Here is a 21,252-nt window from a genome sequence, read left to right as displayed (position 1 = left end):
TTCACCGTGATAGCATTTAATGAAAGCATCTTTTGCTAACACAAACATGTTTCAAAAAAGCCTCTATTTAAAATTTAAATGCAGTGATGTGCATTTCAATATTAGCTGGAAGCTCCCTTTATGTTGTGTATATGACTACAAAACACTCTGTCCAATGTTTAGGCTTCTATATATACACTTATTAGCACAGTTATGAAAAGGAAATAAAGGGCCTGATTATTCCAGTGATATTAATACTTCAATATTTTAGAACCGATTGAGAAACCAAGTCACAGAGTTTCAAGGTGAACTGATACATTATTCTTTAGAACAATATTTAAATCCAGTATTTCAGTTTTATAAGGATCATATTTATTAGACTGTCAACATCATTATTGTTAGGTTTAGTTTTTTTCTAGAATATATCAATCAGTATTTTATATTTTTTTTATTGAACCTATGACCTTGCATTGTATTCTGTGTTGCCTGGTTTTTTAAAGCAAACATATTTTATTGTTCAATAATATTTACCATTTTATGTTATTTAAGATCTTGAAACTTTATTTAAAATGCAGAAAGCACGAGTTCTAAAAACTATTATACTTTTGTTTTGTCACACATATTTTATAGAATACGATGAGGCATTCGTACAGCAGGTTTGATTTTGTTGACTTTGTTTCCAGTAACATTATGAATTCAAATTATTTTGAAGACAAAAAAAAAATTACTGTATAAATAATTTATTCACTTGATATTTTGAGAGGATTAATTGTGGATGTTGTTATTTATTTGTAGTGCATGCAGCATTATTTACAGAAGTTGAATGAAAACAGCAAAACCTCTATGGATTTAGTGATGTTTCAGTTTGCCATTGAGCATATATCTCGAATTAGCAGAATCCTCAGACTTCCTGTTGGCCATGCCCTACTCATTGGTAAGATATTTTCCGTGTTTCAGTGTATTCTATGTCTATTGCTATTTAAAGGGGCGTATATCACCTTTTAATTACAAGATTTTCTGCACTCTTGAAAAGGATAAACATACTATGGGAGTGTGAAAACACAGTATATTAAACACCTTGCTTGCTGAAATGTATTTTTATTGTCAAACTACACACACCACTTGCTTAAAGGGACACTAAGCACTGTGTAATTGCAATCGATTTTTGTTGTCTTGTTATAGAATAACATATAAACCAAGGCTTAACATTTTTACAGAAATTAACATCTTATTTACTGTGGCCTAGATTTAGAGTTGGGCGGTAGCCGTCAAAACCAGCGTTAGAGGCTCCTAACGCTGGTTTTTACCGCCCGCTGGTATTTGGAGTCAGCCAGGAAAGGGTCTAACGCTCACTTTGCAGCCGCAACTTTTCCGTACCGCAGATCCCCCTACGCCATTTGCGTATCCTATCTTTTCAATGGGTTCTTTCTAACGCCGGTATTTAGAGTCGTGGCTGAAGTGAGCGTTAGAAATCTAACGACAAAACTCCAGCCGCAGAAAAAAGTCAGTAGTTAAGAGCTTTCTGGGCTAACGCCGGTTTATAAAGCTCTTAACTACTGTGCTCTAAAGTACACTAACACACATAAACTACCTATACACCCCTAAACCGAGGTCCCCCCACATCGCCGCCACTCTATTAAAATTTTTTAACCCCTAATCTGCCGCTCCGTACACCGCTGCCAGCTACGTTATCCCTATGTACCCCTAATCTGCTGCCCCTAACATCGCCGACCCCTACATTATATTTATTAACCCCTAATCTGCCGCCCCCGCTATCGCTGACACCTGCATATTATTATTAACCCCTAATCTGCCGCTCCGTACACCGCCGCCAGCTACGTTATCCCTATGTACCCCTAATCTGCTGCCCCTAACACCGCCGACCCCTATATTATTTACGAGTATAGTCTATATCATAGAAGATAGAGACTGAAAGAATGCACCTAGGTAGCACTTCAGTTCCTTATAGAATTATTAATATTAGTATGAAGCTTAAACAGCCATTGTGAGCCAATGGTTTGAAAGGAAATTAAAACATAACTTTTATTAATTGAACATTAAATTAAAACAATTTTGTTTGTGTAAGTGTGTGTACTTTAAAAACACATAGTAACTTTACTAAAAATAGAGAAGTAGCACTGGTTATCAAGTGGATAGATTCCCTCTATTCCAAAATATTCTGAATTATCTGAATAGTAAATATGAGTCTATCCAATGATTAATTAGCTGGTGTTATGGGGTATTCTACACCGCTATATATTTACAAAATTCTGTCAAGCAGACATTCACATATATGGTTATAATTAAACTACCATTTTGGAGAGATAAATGACAAGGTACTATCAGTAAGGGTTACTCTAGTAACTAATACACTTGAGTGGTTTTGTATTTTTCACTTTATGAATATATGAATCTCTTATATACGTGTTGTTAACTCGTTCCGGTCAATTACTGGATTTATACGTTCATAATTCGGTTTTAACTAAACCTTGATAAATTATCCCTTCTGTTGCAATAGATTATATTATAGGTATATAAACACAATACAATTTATTAGATATCAGAGGTAACTTAAATAACTTTGATATATGCTGTGTAATTAAATAATTTTTGCAACAGAGTTTTATTTTTGATATCTTGGTTTAGTGTCCGGTATATGTTAGTGCTTCGGTGTACACACTCCACTGGTATATACTTAATAGTAAAGAGTATATCTCACTTTGTGAATTATCAACTGTTTTTAGTCACTTAGCAGTCTTGGTATATTTTGCTTTTATAATAAAATACATAAGAGACGGTATTCTAAATATCTACCAAAGTTTATCTGTCATTTGATTTCTTTAGAAGTTAGGTATTGCGGTTTTCTACCGTCTAAAATGCTTGAAGTTGTCTATGACACTGTTAGTACTAGTACCCAGTTTTTGTGCACTATACTATCAACGTATGATTGATGCGGTATACGTTGGAATAGCTCTAATATGTGGCTAACAGTTATAATAGTGATCCATAATTAGCTTTATAGGGTTGTCATTAGCTAACAGTTATAGCTGTACGGTATTATTATATCGTTTTTATAATCTATATCCGTGCGGTTGATTTCGCAGGTTAGCCGTTATAACTATTGTTCTGTTACCCTATAGATAGCTTATTAACGGTTGCCACTAGCGATTTTCAGATAACCCCCAAGATATTAAGTATTGATTTATACCAAATGCCACTCTATAAAAGCGTTACTTTGTAAAGTTTACTATGCCATTAAAAAAGAAAAACAACAGGGTATTGTCAGATACCCATCCCTAACATGTTTCGCCGATAGCGTTTCGGCTTTTTCAAAGGTGACGCGGGCCGGCGTCTCAGGGTATTTAAATGCGTGTCCGCAAACCCATTGGCTACATTTCAACCAATCACGATCCTCTGAAATGCTTGAGGAGGCGTTGTTTCGGCATGATTGACGTTTGTAAGGATGGAAACTCGATCCCATACTTGACGGCTAGGATATGCTTGAATGTGAAACAAGCATTTGGGGACGTTGAAATTATATAAAGTGTATTTTGTAATAAAATATAATACTGATGTGATATAATGAAAGGGATTTTAAAGTGCGATCATATATTTTTTCTCACATTAATTTATTGTGGGTTTATAGCCTAAGTGTAGTGATTTTTGCAATCTTCATTATACCTTATGCTCAGAGATATGTTCAATACATTTTTGTACTGTGTCCAATTCGGGACCTACACAACATACCCTGTGTTACACTCTATTACGGTCTCCCTCATAATGCAGTTTGCATCAAATACCATTAAGAGTGATATTAATTATGCTTGTGGGGGAAGTCAAATACTGTTACTGCATTTCTGCTGAGGCAAACCAATGCCCTCAGACTGAGATTCTCTACTGGGGGGAGATATATCTTGAGTATTTGTTTGATCAATTTGCTGAATGTGGCTTATTCAGGATGAAGAAAGAGAGGAGGTGAGAGGATGTGAAATTGTAATATCATGCCTGAAAGAGGAGAAAAGTGATGATGGTTTATGTAAATAGGGGTGGTGTTACACTTTTTGTATTGTTATTGCTGGAGGTGACATGGAGTGACAGAGGTGATTAGCTGATAAAAATATATCATTTAAATCTGTTTAGATTATTAAATATTACAATTGACGAGATGTATTTAATTACAATGATTAGGGTGGGTACAGGCAGGATTGCATTTAAGATATCAAACAATTTATTATTTTGCTTAATTTTTGATAGTGTGGTATGTCGAAATTGAATACGTATGATACCCATTGGCAAACATCTTTTTAAATATTAATTAATTAGTGTTCTTTTTGTGCACAGTACGTGAGGAAGTGGGGTAACCCGTGTCTGATGTGTCAGGGACTAAAGATGTGATGGATGAAGTGCACTCATGTGCCAATAATATGAGGACAGGGGTGTATACTACGTGAGAATAAGGGGAACTAATTGGACACTAAAAGTAATACTAGTGATATGTAGATGCACAGGACTGGAGGATGAAAATAACGTGATGACTTGTGGATGGTGGTGAATGTACACACATGGTGATGTGGGGGGTAATGAAAAAGACCCCCTATCAAAAATAATTGGTTAAAGTGTCTTTCTTTTGTAATTTTGATCAAAAAGATAAGAATGTGAGTGAGAAAGAAGGAGCTAAATTAACCTGAATATTATTGTTATAATTATTGTTGGTATTTGGGTTTGGTTGTGTGGTTGTACATAGTATTTGTTTATAGTTCAGGGATCTGTATTGAACAGCTGATTCTTGAAACTTGCCCTAAATTGCTTTTGGTGCTGTGGAGAGTGTTTACAACGATATTTTTTTATATTGATAGATATATTACAAATATTGGGTTTCTTCATATGAACATCGAGTAATTGTTCTGTTCATTCATGCCTTTGGGGTATACGCTATCCATTAGGTATATCCACTTTGCTTCAGCCTTGAGTAAAGCTGTCTCAAGGTCGCCTCCCCTTAGTCCCAGGGATATCTTCTGGATTCCAAAGCATTTTAGTTCAGATGTTTTGGATTGATGGTGTTTAAAGAAATGCGAAGCTACTGATGTGATTTTTTTGTCTTTAGATAGATCTTTCGGGGCATTACGAATGTTTCGCAAATGTTCCATCAGTCGAGTGTGTATGGTTCTTGTCGTCATACCTATGTACACTCTAGGACATTTGCACTGAAGGACATAGATTACTCCACTGGAGTTACAGTTAATATAACTCTTGATTTGATGATCTTTCCCAAATCTGTCAGTGATAGATTTCTTTTTAATCATGTTGCAGCATGAGGAGCAATTTCCACATAGAAAAGAGCCTTTTTCTGGAACTCTGGTAGAATTGGATTTTTGTACAAAATGGCTAGGGCTCAGCATATCCTTTAGGTTTCTACTTCTGCGATAACTAAGTTGAACCCTTTCTCCTATTAGGTCCTTTAGGAGGGGGTCCGCTTGTAGTATGTGCCAGTTGTTATTAATAATATTCACAATTTGCTGTGTTTGCTGGTTGTACGTTAATACTAGTCTGGTTTTATTGTCACCTTTTTTTGTTTTTGTTTTTAATAGTTCAGATCTAGCAGTTTTTAATGCTCTTGTCTTAGCCTTGTGAATAGATCTCTTGCTATAGCCCCTCAGGAGTAAACGTTTTTCCAATTCTGCAGATCTTTTCTTAAAGGTCATATCTTGTGAGCAGTTTCTCCTTAGTCTCAGGAATTCACCGACTGGTAGAGATTTTGTCGTATTAGGTGCGTGGGCACTGGTGGCAAATAAAACGTTGTTCGTGGCTGTTTCTTTTCGGTACAAGTCTGTGCTCAGAGAGCCATCTTCTTCCTTACAGATCAATAAGTCCAAAAAGGAGATATTGGTCTGGCTTTTATGATGGGTTAATCTGATGTTCAGATTATTCTGATTTAGCTTCGATAGAAAGCGATCGAGATCTTCTTCCGTACCTTCCCATAGGAACAAGATGTCGTCTATGTAACGAATCCATATCGGGATGTTGTCAGAATACTCATCATTTGTGTCACAGAACACTGTAGTTTGCTCCCACCAACCTAAGAATAGATTAGCGTAGGTGGGAGCACAGGCCGTGCCCATGGCGGTGCCTTGAGTTTGGAGGTAAAACTTGTTGTTAAAGAGAAAGTAGTTTTTGGTTAGCACAAATTTGAGCAAATTAAGTGTGAATTGGTTGTGATCTTGATTTTCATCGGATGACATGTTAAGAAAGTATTCGATGGCATGTAATCCAAGTTTGTGGTCAATGCTGGTATACAGTGATTCCACGTCACAAGAGACTAACCAGGTGTCTTTGGAGATGTTAATATCCTGTATTATTTGTAGCACTTCCATGGTGTCTTTCACATACGATGAAAGTTGTGTTAAAAACGGTCTTAATCTTAGATCAACGTATTGACTCGCCTTTTCTGTTAAGTTCTCATTGCCAGAAACAATAGGTCTGCCAGGTGGTTTGTGGCTGTTTTTGTGGACTTTAGGAATTAGATAAAACGTTGCCACTTTTGGATGTGTTATAGTTAGAAACTTCTTTTCCTTGGTGTTAATTATGCCGTTTTTAAAGGCTGAGTCTATCAGTTTGTTGTAATACGCATGGAAGTCTCCTGTAGGATTGCTCCAAAGCTCTTTGTAACAGGTTTTGTTCTTTAATTGTAGTTTAGCCTCATCCAAATACATTTCTATGGGCCATATTACGATATTGCCGCCCTTGTCAGCATTACGAATTATAACATCATTCCAGGATTCCATTTCTGAAAGAGCTTCTCTTTCTCTTTTGGATAAATTTTGTTGTTTTGAGGTAATATTTAGTTTGTTGATACTTTGACATACAATTTGATTGAAGACTTCAATGTTAGGACATGTGTTATTAGGCGGGACATATTTTGATTTAGTTTTGAGTGTCTTTCGCCAGTTTAATCCTTCACAGTCGTTCTGTTCTAAATTGAGGTCATTTAATATTTGTAAAGATTCCAATTCTTCTTCAGTCCAGTAAACAGATGGAATATCTTGTTCGTTGTTGGTAAAATGTCTTTTCAGAAGAAGTTTGCGCAAGAACAATTGTATATCTTTAATAACCTCAAATTTGTCCAGATTATTATGTGGACAGAAGGATAGACCTTTTGATAACACATTTGTGTGAAGAGAGGTTAAGACCCGATTAGATAGATTTATAATTCTTAATTTCTCATCCTTATTAGGGAGAATGGGCTCGGATTCCTTTTGGGTGGTTTGTTGGTCTGTTGTTTGTCTTTCTGAATCTTTTTGTTTCTGGTTTGTCTTTTGTTTTTTCCACCCGCCTCTTCTGGTGGTTCTGAATCGGTGCTTAAATCCTCGTCTAAAAAAGCTTTTCTTTTTCTATTTTCCACTATGCTTGTATTTCTGGAAGTGGATGCTTGAGGTACTGTTTCCTGGTCTGTGTCTTCATTATCTGTATCGGATATGTCAGTTTCCACAATATTTACTCTTCTCTGAGATCTAAAGTTTGTTATGTTAGTTTTATTTCTCCATTTATAGACTTTATCATTATTGAAATCCTGTATGTCTCTTTGTAATTTGCCCTTTTTGGTTGTCTTAATTTCATTTTCGTACTTATCCAATTCTTTTTGATATTTTTTATAAGCATTTTCAAATTCTTGCATTTGCTCAAATTGTTTAAGTTGTTCATTTTGATTTTTGATTACCTCTTCCAGTCTCTCATATTCTGAGGAATCATGTTTAATGAGAATTTTCATTAATTTGATGGAACATTCGCTTAGGGCTTCTTCCCATTCTATACTTAGGTTTTTTTGTTTGAATTCGAATGCTGGGAAGAGTTGTATTCTTAATCCCCTAGGTATTAGGTTCCTCTGAATATACTGCTCACAGAATTGTTTGTCCCACCAGAGTTTATCTTGTTTATAGAGATTTTTATGTAATTCTCTTAATAAAGTATCTAGATTGTTAGGTGTAGTATCAGTACTGGTGGTTGTTGGATTGTTGAAAACCTCATTCATGTCTGCAAGTCTTTTTTGCTCCCTTGTTAGTCTATCAGTCTCAAATTTGCTGGTCATAGCTTCAATATAATAATAATAGTGTGTGCTATAATTGCTAGAATCCTATATGGAATTTATTAACCCCTAATCTGCCGCCCCCGCTATCGCTGACACCTGCATATTATTATTAACCCCTAATCTGCCGCTCCGTACACCGCCGCCAGCTACGTTATTCCTATGTACCCCTAATCTGCTGCCCCTAACACCGCCGACCCCTATATTATATTTATTAACCCCTAATCTGCCGCCCCCAACGTCGCCTCCACCTACCTACAATTATTAACCCCTAATCTACCGACCGGATCTCACCGCTACTATAATAAATGTATTAACCCCTAAAGCTAAGTCTAACCCTAACCCTAACACCCCCCTAAGTTAAATATAATTTATATCTAAATCTAACGAAATAAATGAACTATTATTAAATAAATAAATTATTCCTATTTAAAGCTAAATACTTACCTGTAAAATAAACCCTAATATAGCTACAATATAAATTATAATTATATTGTAGCTATTTTAGGATTAATATTTATTTTACAGGCAACTTTGTAATTATATTAACCAGGTACAATAGCTATTAAATAGTTAATAACTATTTAATAGTTGCCAAGTTAAAATAATTACAAAATTACCTGTAAAATAAATCCTAACCTAAGTTACAATTAAACCTAACACCACACTATCAATAAATTAATTAAATACAATACCTACAATTATCTACAATTAAACCTAACACTACACTATCAATAAATTAATTAAATACAATATCTACAAATAAATACAATGAAATAAACTAACTAAAGTACAAAAAATAAAAAAGAACTAAGTTACAAAAAATAAAAAAATATTTACAAACATTAGAAAAATATTACAACAATTTTAAACTAATTACACCTACTCTAAGCCCCCTAATAAAATAACACAGCCCCCCAAAATAAAAAAATGCCCTACCCTATTCTAAATTTAAAAAGTTCAAAGCTCTTTTACCTTACCAGCCCTGAAAAGGGCCCTTTGCGGGGCATGCCCCAAATAATTCAGCTCTTTTGCCTGTAAAAAAACACATACAATACCCCCCCCAACATTACAACCCACCACCCACATACCCCTAATCTAACCCAAACCCCCCTTAAATAAACCTAACACTAAGCCCCTGAAGATCTTCCTACCTTATCTTCACCTCGCCGGGTATCACACCGATCCGTCCTGGCTCCGATGTCTTGATCCAAGCCCAAGCGGGGGGCTGAAGATGTCCATGATCCGGCTGAAGTCTTCATCCAAGCGGGAGCTGAAGAGGTCCATGATCCGACTGAAGTCTTCTATCAACGGCATCTTCAATCTTCTTTCTTCCGGATCCATGTTCATCCCGCCGACGCGGAACATCCATCTTCACCGACGACTTCCTGATGAATGACGGTTCCTTTAAGGGACGTCATCGAAGATGGCGTCCCTCGAATTCCGATTGGCTGATAGGATTCTATCAGCCAATCGGAATTAAGGTAGGAAAATTCTGATTGGCTGATGGAATCAGCCAATCAGAATCAAGTTCAATCCGACTGCCGGATCCGATCAGCCAATCAGATTGAGCTCGCATTCTATTGGCTGATCGGAACAGCCAATAGAATGCAAGCTCAATCTGATTGGCTGATCGGATCAGCCAATCGGATTGAACTTGATTCTGATTGGCTGATTCCATCAGCCAATCAGAATTTTCCTACCTTAATTCCGATTGGCTGATAGAATCCTATCAGCCAATCGGAATTCGAGGGACACCATCTTGGATGACGTCCCTTAAAGGAACCGTCATTCGTCGGGAAGTCGTCGGTGAAGATGGATGTTCCGCATCGGCGGGATGAACTACATGGATCCGGAAGAAAGAAGATTGAAGATGCCGTTGATAGAAGACTTCAGCCGGATCATGGACCTCTTCAGCTCCCGCTTGGATGAAGACTTCACCCGGATCATGGACATCTTCAGCCCCCCGCTTGGGCTTGGATCAAGACATCGGAGCCAGGACGGATCGGTGTGATACCCGGCGAGGTGAAGATAAGGTAGGAAGATCTTCAGGGGCTTAGTGTTAGGCTTATTTAAGGGGGGTTTGGGTTAGATTAGGGGTATGTGGGTGGTGGGTTGTAATGTTGGGGGGGGTATTGTATGTTTTTTTTTACAGGCAAAAGAGCTGAATTCTTTGGGGCATGCCCCGTAAAGGGCCCTTTTCAGGGCTGGTAAGGTAAAAGAGCTTTGAACTTTTTAAATTTAGAATAGGGTAGGGCATTTTTTTATTTTGGGGGGCTTTGTTATTTTATTAGGGGGCTTAGAGTAGGTGTAATTAGTTTAAAATTGTTGTAATATTTTTCTAATGCTTGTAAATATTTTTTTATTTTTTGTAACTTAGTTCTTTTTAATTTTTTGTACTTTAGTTAGTTTATTTCATTGTATTTATTTGTAGATATTGTATTTAATTAATTTATTGATAGTGTAGTGTTAGGTTTAATTGTAGATAATTGTAGGTATTGTATTTAATTCATTTATTGATAGTGTAGTGTTAGGTTTAATTGTAACTTAGGTTAGGATTTATTTTACAGGTAATTTTGTAATTATTTTAACTAGGCAACTATTAAATAGTTATTAACTATTTAATAGCTATTGTACCTGGTTAATATAATTACAAAGTTGCCTGTAAAATAAATATTAATCCTAAAATAGCTACAATATAATTATAATTTATATTGTAGCTATATTAGGGCTTATTTTACAGGTAAGTATTTAGCTTTAAATAGGAATAATTTATTTAATAATAGTTAATTTATTTAGTTATATTTAAATTATATTTAATTTAGGGGGTTGTTAGGGTTAGGGTTAGACTTAGCTTTAGGGGTTAATACATTTATTATAGTAGCGGTGAGATCCGGTCGGCAGATTAGGGGTTAATAATTGTAGGTAGGTGGAGGCGAGGTTGGGTGCGGCAGATTAGGGGTTAATAAATATAATATAGGGGTCGGCGGTGTTAGGGGCAGCAGATTAGGGGTACATAGGTATAATTTAGTTTGCGGCAGTGTACGGAGCGGCAGATTAGGGGTTAATAATAATATGCAGGTGTCAGCGATAGCGGGGGCGGCAGATTAGGGGTTAATAAATATAACATAGTGGTCGGCGATGTTAGTGGCGGCAGATTAGGGGTACATAGGTATAATTTAGGTTGCGGCTGTGTACGGAGCGGCAGATTAGGGGTTAATAATAATAATAATATTATGCAGGGGTCAGCGATAGTGGGGGCGGCAGATTAGGGGTTAATAAGTGTAAGGTTGGGGGTGTTTAGACTCGGGGTACATGTTAGGGTGTTAGGTGCAGACTTAGGAAGTGTTTCCCCATAGGAAACAATCTAGCTGCGTTAGGAGCTGAACGCTGCTTTTTTGCAGGTGTTAGGTTTTTTATCAGCTCAAAGAGCCCCATTGTTTCCTATGGGGGAATCGTGAACGAGCACGTTTTTTAAGCTGGCCGCGTCCGTAAGCAACGCTGGTATTTAGAGTTGCAGTGGCGGTAAATATGCTCTACGCTCCCTTTTTGGAGCCTAACGCAGCCCTTCTGTGAACTCTAAATACCAGCGGTATTTAAAAGGTGCGGAAGAAAAAAAACACGCGTAGCTAACGCACACCTTTGGCCGCAGAACTCTAAATCTAGCCGTATGATTGTTTTTCAATAGCCAAGCTCCTCCGACTACTTGCCCTGTTTGGAGGAGCCAATCTGGGATTGAGACTGCAGACAAAAAGACTAGCTCCACCGCTGCTCCTTAACTTGTCCGCCGCCTCTGAGGTGGCGGACAGCAATCCGCCCGATTGTATACGATCAAATTGATTGACACCCCCTGCTAGCGCACTGATTGGCTGCAAATCTGCAGGGGGTGGCATTGCACAAGCAGTTAATCAGAACTGCTTGTGTAATGATAAATGCCGACAGTGTATGCTGTTGGCATTTATTGATGTGCGGTGGACATAATCCCTAAAGTGGATCATATCCGTCCACACGTTCATAAATTGGGCCCGATGTAGTAAAAAAAAAAAATATGTTTCAATTCTGGGGCTCGATAGATTCTCAGTAATGTGTTTTAAAACAATATGGGCCAGATTAAAGTGGAGCAGTTATTAACGATCCTGCTCAAGTGCTAACTCCGCTAGAAGTAAGCTTTTTGTGCATGTTTGGGTAATGCTCATATTACAAATTGAAAGTAAACAGTTTTCTCTCAGAATAATCCAGTTGTCTTTGCAGTACCCCTGTACCAGAATTCTCATTTTATGGTGGTTGCTAGTTTGATTCTATTGTAACCCAATACATTTAAATACTGTACATAACACTACCAGTGATAATGTTCCATTTTATTTGTGACAAATTTACGGCTAGATTACGAGTTTTGCGTTATGGGTTATAATGCTGCTTTTTCACTACCGCTGCTATTACGAGTTTGTTAAAAAAGCTGTACCGCACACTTTTTTGGCCGTAATGTAAATTAACTTACGCAATTTGCGTAAAGTCTTTTTTCAATAGAACTTTCATAGCGCCGATATTACAAGCTTTTTCTCGGAGGCCAAAAAGTGAGCGGTACGCAATCTAAAGTCAGTAGTTATGTTTTACCCTACAAAGCTGTAGCATAAAACTCATAACTAAAGTGTTAAAAAGTGCACTAACGCCCATAAACTACCTATTAACCCCTAAACCGGGGACCTCCCGCATCGCAAACAGTAAAATTAAATTATTAACCACTAATCTGCCACTCCTGACATCTCCGCCACTATAATAAACATATTAACCCCTAAACCGCTGCACTCCAGCATCACAAACACTACTTAAATATTATTAACCCCTAATCTGCCGTCCCTAACATCGCCGCCACCTACCTACATTTATTAACCCCTAATCTGCTGCTCCGGACATTGCCGCCACTATAATAAACATATTAACCCCTAAACCTAACCCTAAATCTAACCCTAAAACCCCCTAACTTTAATATAATGAAAATATATCTAAATAAAACCTACTATTAATAACTAAACAATTTCTATTTAAAACTAAATACTTACCTGTAAAATAAACCCTATGCTAGCTACAATATACAGTAACTAATAGTTACATTGTAGCTAGCTTAGGTTTTATTTTTATTTCACAGGCAAGTTTATATTTATTTTAACTAGGTAGAACCGTTACTAAATAGTTATTAACTATTTACTAACTACCTAGCTAAAATAAATACAAATTTAACTGTGAAAGAAAACCTAACCTGTCTTACACTAACACCTAACCTTACACTACAATTAAATAAATTACATTAATTAAATACAATTACCTAAATTAAATACAATTACCTAAATTACAAAAAAAAAAAAACATTAAATTACACAAAATAAAAAAGAAATTATCAGATATTTCAACTAATTACAAATAATCTAATAGCCCTATCAAAATACCCCCCCCCCAATAAAAAACCCCTAGCCTAAGCTAAACTACCAATAGGGCCTTTTTCGCGGCATTGCCCCAAAGATATCAGCTCTTTTACCTGTAAAAAAAATACAAACAACCCGCCAACAGTAAAACCCACCACCCACACAACCAACCCCCCCAAGCCAGGAGACATCTTCATCCAAGTGGCAAGAAGTCCTCAATGAAGCTGGGAGAAGTCTTCATGCAAGCTGGCAGAAGTGGTCCTCCAGATGGGCAGAAGTCTTCATCCAGACGGCATCTTCTATCTTCATACATCCGGCGCAGAGCGGGTCCATCTTCAAGACATCCGGCGCAGAGCATCCTCTTCTTACGATGGCTTTTCTGGAATGAAGGTTCCTTTAAGTGACATCAACCAAGATGGCGTCCCTTGAATTCCGATTGGCTTATAGAATTAAAGGTGAAAAAATCATATTGGCTGATTGGCTGATTTCACCTTTAATTCAGATTGGCTATTAGAATTCTAAGAAGAGGATGCTCCGTGCCGGATGTCTTGAAGATGGAGCCACTCCGCACCGGATGGATGAAGATAGAAGATGCCGTCTGGATGAAGACTTCTGCCCGTCTGGAGGACCACTTCTGCCAGCTTGGATGAAGACTTCTCCTGGCTTCGTTGAGGACTTCTTGCTGCTTGGATGAAGATGTCTCCTGGCTTCGTTGAGGATGGATGTCCGGTCTTCAAAACTGTAAGTGGATCTTCAAGGGTTAGTGTTAGGTTTTTTAACGGTTTATTGGGTGGGTTTTATTTTTAGGTTAGGGTTTGGGCACTTGAAAAAGCTAAATGCCCTTTTAAGTGCAATGCACATCCAAATGCCCTTTTCAGGGCAATAGGGAACTTAGGTTTTTTTAGTTAGGATTTTATTTGGGGGGTTGGTTGTGTGGGTGGGGGGTTTTACTGTTGTGGGGTTGTTTGTATTTTATTTTACAGGTAAAACAGCTGATTTCTTTTGGGCAATGCCCCACAAAAGGCCCTTTTAAGGGCTATTGGTAGTTTAGTTTAGGCTACGTTTTTTTTGGGGGGGGGTGGTTTTTTTATTTTGAGAGGACTATTAGATTAGGTGTAATTAGTTTAAATATTTTGATAATTTCTTTTTTTATTTTGTGTAATTTAGTGGGGGTTTTTTTTGTAATTTAGGTAATTGTATTTAATTAATGTAATTTATTTAAGTGCAGTGTAAGGTTAGATGTTAGTGTAACTCAGGTTAGGTTTTATTTTACAGGTAAATTTGTATTTATTTTAGCTAGGTAGTTAGTAAATAGTTAATAACTATTTACTAACTAATCTACCTAGTTAAAAAAAATACAAACGGGGGGAATGGAGCCGACTCCCGTAATGGCAGGACGCATTTTGTTGGAGCTCCGGAGCTAAGCTATGAATTACCAACTTCTATCTGACTCTCTCTGCCTCATAAGAGGGGACAATTGCTTTTTAGCATCCAGATGACCTATCTGAAGCACCAAGGTTCCCAAAAGCTAAAAATGGGCTCACACACTTAGTCTACATTAGACAGCACAACCACATAGCGGACTCCTATACTAATGCAACAGGCTGGTAATCTGCCTGCTGTTATGATGGAGGTGGCTATATCTCTTCTGAAAGATCTCTGCTCATGCTTAGACCATCATTATGCGAGCTGCGTCGCCATACTGAGATCCCCCACCGACGCTCCCTGTGCTATTGAAGACAGTGACGGTCCCCTTACCAGGTGCGGCGCTGCAGGGCCCCAAAACTCACTCCAGAGCTACAGCAGGCCACTGTCCTATTCTCAACATTGAGGTTTTGTTCAGACTGAGTATCCATTTTGAGATTCCTAGCCATTAGTCACTAGAGGGCTAATACCCCGGATGAAGGTCTTAGGGCCTGAAGTATGTGAACTCATAGCTCTGGACATTACAATATTCCCCTGATAATGTTAGTTGCATGGAGGTAGTTTTTCTAGTTTGTTGTTTAAAGTAAACCCTCCTTAGTCATGCAAATCGCTCCATAGAACACAGGTTTTCCATGTATTTATAAGTATGCTCTAGACTCTAGAGTTCTGCATTTACACCAGTATTGGCACCTTAAGTACAGAAGCACAAATTGAGCCCAGTAGGCAACTCAGTGATCCACGGCTTAGTACATACATACTATTACCATTTACCTCACATACTTTCCTATATATAATACATGGTACATTATGCTCAGGTTATATTGTTATCTTCATATGTATTTACTATTTCTTTGTATGGCCAGATTTAATTTACAGAAGTACATAGTTCAGTTTAATGTTATCTTTGAAGCATTTCTTAGGGCCTTAATCTGCATGGGCCTTGTGTCTCACAGTGTTTTAATATCTGACATATACTCATAGCCCCCAAAGAGGGTTCTTATATATTTTGAGGTTAATCTCCCACCACTCAGTCCCTTGTTGAAATTTCCCTCTACTGCAAATTCTATAAGGAGACCTTAAATTTAAGATTTACCATAGACTACCCCTATTAAATATTTCTACAGTTTCCTCTTTTAGAAGTTTGTAGGTTTATATTCACATGGTTACCTTATTACTTTTTATTATCTTATGATGTCAGTCAATAGTAGCCTACAGTTTGGTACATGAGGATTTGCTGACATATCATATGCTTTGCTTATGTGAAGTTTCTCCTACTATTTTATACTGATTGCCTTACTCCACTATAAGTATTTATCACTTACTTTTATCTCAGTTAACTAATGAGTTAGATTTCTTAAAATGGCATTGCTTTACACAATGTTCATTTAGGCGTGACGGCACAGTATTATTTTAAGCATATAACATCTGTTTTAGATAAATAGTAGTTGAAATGTCGCCATGTATAAACCACCTATGATCCTAAATCGCATGAGTATGTTTTATGAGTAGGAGTACACATGAGAGTATATAAGTGTATCCACAAATACCCTGGACACTATCAGGTTTCCCTTATCTTTTATAGAAGAGCTGATCTGGACTTGACTGTTCTCATAAAAAACACATATATAGTTACACCTCTATCTTATAGTGCTCCTTCTATTCTATATTGACCCCCTCCTTATGTTTAATATCCTCTTTTTTTAAGGTCAAAGAGAGACCACCACAGATACTAACCCCCTCCACAGAGTGTACTATATTTCCATGGGTCCAAGAGTTGCCCTCTAAAATGCTGGGCATTTACTGCACTTTAAATAAAGAGTACACAGTAGACTGTGGTGAGGCAGGATGTATTTCCTGATAATAGGACATCTACTAAAAAGTGAATATTCTAATATTTATGTGCTAAATTAAGTGTCATTGATATAAAATACCTGTCATATTTATATTTGTTACTATTGCTGTCCTAAAGTATATTTTTATGTTAATTACACCTTTACATTGTTTCCGGTGGTTCCTCTGCTACTTGCCCCAGTGTTTCCTGAGCTATACGAGCACAACTAACTGATCAATTTTATCTAGCAGTCCCAAGGGGAATTTGTTACTGCTTGTTTTTGGGTATGTCCTTGTATCAGTTAGTCTCCTGGTAAGAAATGTATTAATATATCGTGTTATTGTTTGCATGAAAACATCCTGTGCTAGGTTACTTAATGTGAGTTGTAGCACTGATTCTATTGAGTACACAACCTCTCTAGTGCACTCAAAAGGAATAATGTGCATTTAATTTAAGATAGTATGTTTCCAGCAAATATTGCTACTTTAGCAATATGTGCAAATGTGAGATTCTATCAGTAGAAAATACAGGATGACCAATGCAAGCAAAATGTATAATATGTGAATAGAGTATTAGGTGAAACTTTCCAACAAATAATATGACAAGCAGTGAGGCTGTGAAAAGCAAACGCATATATATATGAGGTGAGTATATGGAGAAACTTTTCAATATTCAGTTCGGTAAACAATGAGGCTATGAACTGTTCAGAGTCATAAAGTTCACTTGTAATACAAGAGAAGCGTATCTGGCAACGAGTAACATAAGCAGTCTAGAAGTGGAAAAGTACCTTGAGACGCTGTGAGAGTGATAGACACTGTTACAGGCAGTTCCGGGTTCAGTGTGCTCAGGAAGCAGGGAGGAGACTAACTCCCTGAGTACAGGCTGGAAAGTAGCGTGTGACGCCACAGCAGCTTCGGTGACTCCGGATAAGAACACACTTTGTAAGTAGTAATGTTAGTCCAGTAGAAATAATACTTTCCAACATGTAAATACAATCCTTGGCGCAGTATTTATATTGATAAGTGGGTGTAAGATATTAATATTAGTGATATAATGTGTTTCCACAAAGCAACTAAGCTATATCAATAAAATCTTAAAAAATTGATGATAAATAGATACAATAGAAAATACAAAAAGCAGGTTGTGCCTATTTAGTTTAACCTGGGTCCCAAGTTAAAAAAAATTGTCTAAAAGTGGAAATTACAAATCTAAACTATTATTATGATGGTGAATTAGTTTTAATAAAAGAGATAAAAAAAAGATAAAAAATGGATTTAGTTAAAATTATAATTTATTAAATGTCTAAAATATTTGCTTTTGAATAAATAATACTTAATAGTGATTCTTTAGTACATTTCAATGTGACAGATCTCAATTCTTACATAGAATAGTCTTTATTATAACAATATTTAGAAAATAAGATTAAAAGGATAAAAAAGACAGATGATATAAGATTATAAATTGGCCAATCAGAAACTTATGCAATATAAAATATATTTTAAATGAATTGAACACATTGCATCAGTAACCTAAGGGAACCATTCGAGCAATATCTACAATAAATAAAATATATATATATATATAAAAGTAAGTATATGTATGTTCTAATTAGAAATTAAATCTTATCTGAATTGTGTATTTGGTGTATGTTATAGAACAGTGTAGATAGTTGTTATACTTGTTATACTTTACGGCAAGATGAGGCAAAAAGTTCCTTTTCCAATGTTATTATAATAATATCCAAATCAGGAAAGAAGTATGTTAAGTTTCTGATGTTATATTCTGCTAATACCGGTAAAAGCTTTCTTTGTAGTATTACCCTATATTTTGGGTGAGATCCAAGTTGGAAAAAGTCTTACTGTTTTTTAATTCGAAGCAGGGACGTGACCTCAGTTATCCGGTGATTATTTTCAAACTCCCGCTATCCTTTTTGGCAGCGTCTCAAATCACGCTGGCGGAAGTATCTGTCTCAAAACAGGATGGTCCGTCTACAGTAGTCTTCCGTCACTTTTTTGTTCACAGTGACTCGGTATCCTCGAAAACGGATATCCCCAGACTTCAGTTTCCTGCAGTTTTGGAAAAGGGTTAAACGCTACGCGTTTCAGCTGCCACTGCAGCCTTTCTCAAGCGATATGTGTTTTGCCCCATCTGTCTTCTATTTATAAGTGTTCTATTTAGTGTCTAATTGCGCAATTGTGTATATATTAATTATCAAAAAGTATCCAAAATATCGATGTGTTAATCAGTTATTGTGACGTATAAGAAGCAAAATAAAAATAAAATAAAATAAAAATAAAAATAAAAATGAAAACCAACGAAGTATCTAACATTATTGGTCAATAAAAAGTAGTTAACTTAAGTGTTAAACACTGATTTACCAAAAGGCTTTTATCCAAAATAATTTCCTAGGTGGGTCTCGAACTTGTGATCTTTTGGTTGAGTGGGAGATACTCTCTCCATTATGCTACATCTAGGTTTATTATGAATTGATCGTTTTTAAGATCCTAGAAGATTTAGTCCTGTTATTTTCTGCCAAACTTGTTTAAAAACTTACAGTGTAAAGAGTTTATCTCATATAATATATTCATTGAAGGAAAAGGATAAACTTCAAAATAGAGCATAGAGGTTTAGATTAGAGAATAGATTCAATTGTAAGAAATTTACTTGGAAGGTTATAAAAAAAATTTTAAATTTTTTTTGTCACAGTCGAGGATTGAACTCATGACCTATAGGATTGAAGGATATTATTATCACCACTAAGCTACAATCGTAGCAGTGGTAACTACATGTTTTCTGTCTATTGTATTTTCAGATTGCTTATGAAAAGCTATTTTTTTATATATATAAAATATAAAATACCAAAGAGAAGGCTTCATATGAGTTTGGGTTTCTATAAATAGCATTATGTCTGGATTCTGATTAATTCTGAGTTACTAGTAATTTGTTTAATTATGTGTCTATCTTTGTGTAGTCGTTAAAAGTTTTTATAAATATTTATTTAGAGATTTTTTTATATAATTATTAAAATTTCATAAATAATTAAAATTTCATAAATAATTAAAATTAGTCTAAACTACTTAATATAATTTTAATTAGTATATAAAAAAAGGGAATCAAGTGGAAATTTATGCCTATTTTACTAAAATTGGTATATAAAAGTAGGATACTAGTGTAAAAAGGTGGTCAAATGGAAATCTATGTTTAATCCTTTTGGGTGTTTAGTCTCTAACTCATATATCCATTTATATTCTAATTTTAAAAGCTCATTTTGTATATCACCACCTCTCCAATCTGGGTTTAGTTTATCAATAGCTATGTATTTAAAATGTTTTAGATTACAGTTGTTGCAAGTTAAAAAATGTTTTGGTACAGGGAGATCTTCATTTCTTTTTTCTGTGGCATTTTCTATTGATAAAATGTGTTCTCTCACTCTTTCTCTAATGGGTCTTGTAGACTCTCCTATATACTGTTTTCCACATTTGCAATTGATAAGATAGATAATATTTCTGTCTGTACATCTTATTAAGGATTTTATTTCATATTCCTTACCAGTAACATTTGAATAGTATTTTTTCTTTTTCTCAGAATGTCTGCGTGCTTTACATGCAAGACATGGAAAAAAACCTTTAAGGTCTTTGCCAAGAAGATCTTTGTCATTTTTCTTATGTCTTTTCCTTCTTAAATCTGTTGGTGCTAATCTATTTTTTAGGTTATCAGCTCTTCTATAGACTATATTTGGAGCTTCCCATATCTCACCTTTTAATTTCTCATCTAGTTTTAAAATATTCCAGTGTTTCTTTATGATCCTCTCTATTTCTTTGTGATTGTTATTATATTGGGTAACTAATGGTACAAAAGGTTTCTTTTCTTTTTTCATTAAGTCTTTCTTTGACCCTTGTAAGATGTCTATTCTGTTTATCTGTTGTATTCTACTAATCTCTTTATCAATAGCGTCACTTTTATAACCTCTCTCTGTGAATTTGTTTTTAAGGATAGTTGACTGATCAAGATAATCTTTTTTGTTGGTACAATTTTTTCTTATACGTAATATTTGTCCCTTTGGTATATTATTTTTCCATGTATGTAAATGGCAGCTTTTTGCATGTATATAATTATTACTGTCGACAGGTATGAAATGTGTTTTTGTATTAATTTTATTATTCTCAATGAAGATTTCTAAATCCAGAAATATTATCTTTTCTTGACTAATCTCGTATGTGAATTTCAAGTTCATATCATTTTCATTCATCTTATTAAAAAAGGATTCAAATTGGGATTTATTACCTCTCCAAATTAGTAGAATATCATCTATATATCTCTTAAAGGAGACCAGGTTCGCTCCAGTAACTGTATTAGTTAAAAATTCTGTTTCCCATGATCCCATAAAAAGATTTGCGTAACTAGGAGCGAACCTGGTCCCCATCGCGGTTCAACATATCTGATCATAAAAGTTATCTTCATAGTAAAAATAATTATGCGTTAAAATAAATTTAATACTTTCCAGAATAAAATTTCTA

At 35.7% G+C, this 21,252-nt stretch overlaps 1 protein-coding gene across 1 annotated transcript in view; it reads left to right on the top strand.

Annotated features, from left to right (window-relative positions):
* The window catches only part of LOC128664413 (dynein axonemal heavy chain 3-like), a 2,586,207-nt gene that overhangs the window by 1,739,928 nt on the left and 825,027 nt on the right, over positions 1-21,252 (top strand). Inside the window, exon 50 of the mRNA XM_053719244.1 lies at positions 775-913. Within this exon, the coding sequence (XP_053575219.1) occupies positions 775-913 (139 nt within the window). The remainder of the gene's footprint in view (positions 1-774; positions 914-21,252) is intronic.

Source organism: Bombina bombina, chromosome 6, assembly GCF_027579735.1.
Source record: "Bombina bombina isolate aBomBom1 chromosome 6, aBomBom1.pri, whole genome shotgun sequence".
Classification (NCBI taxonomy): domain Eukaryota; kingdom Metazoa; phylum Chordata; class Amphibia; order Anura; family Bombinatoridae; genus Bombina; species Bombina bombina.
Note: the sequence above shows the minus strand (reverse complement) of the source record. Positions and strands in the feature narration are given on the sequence as shown.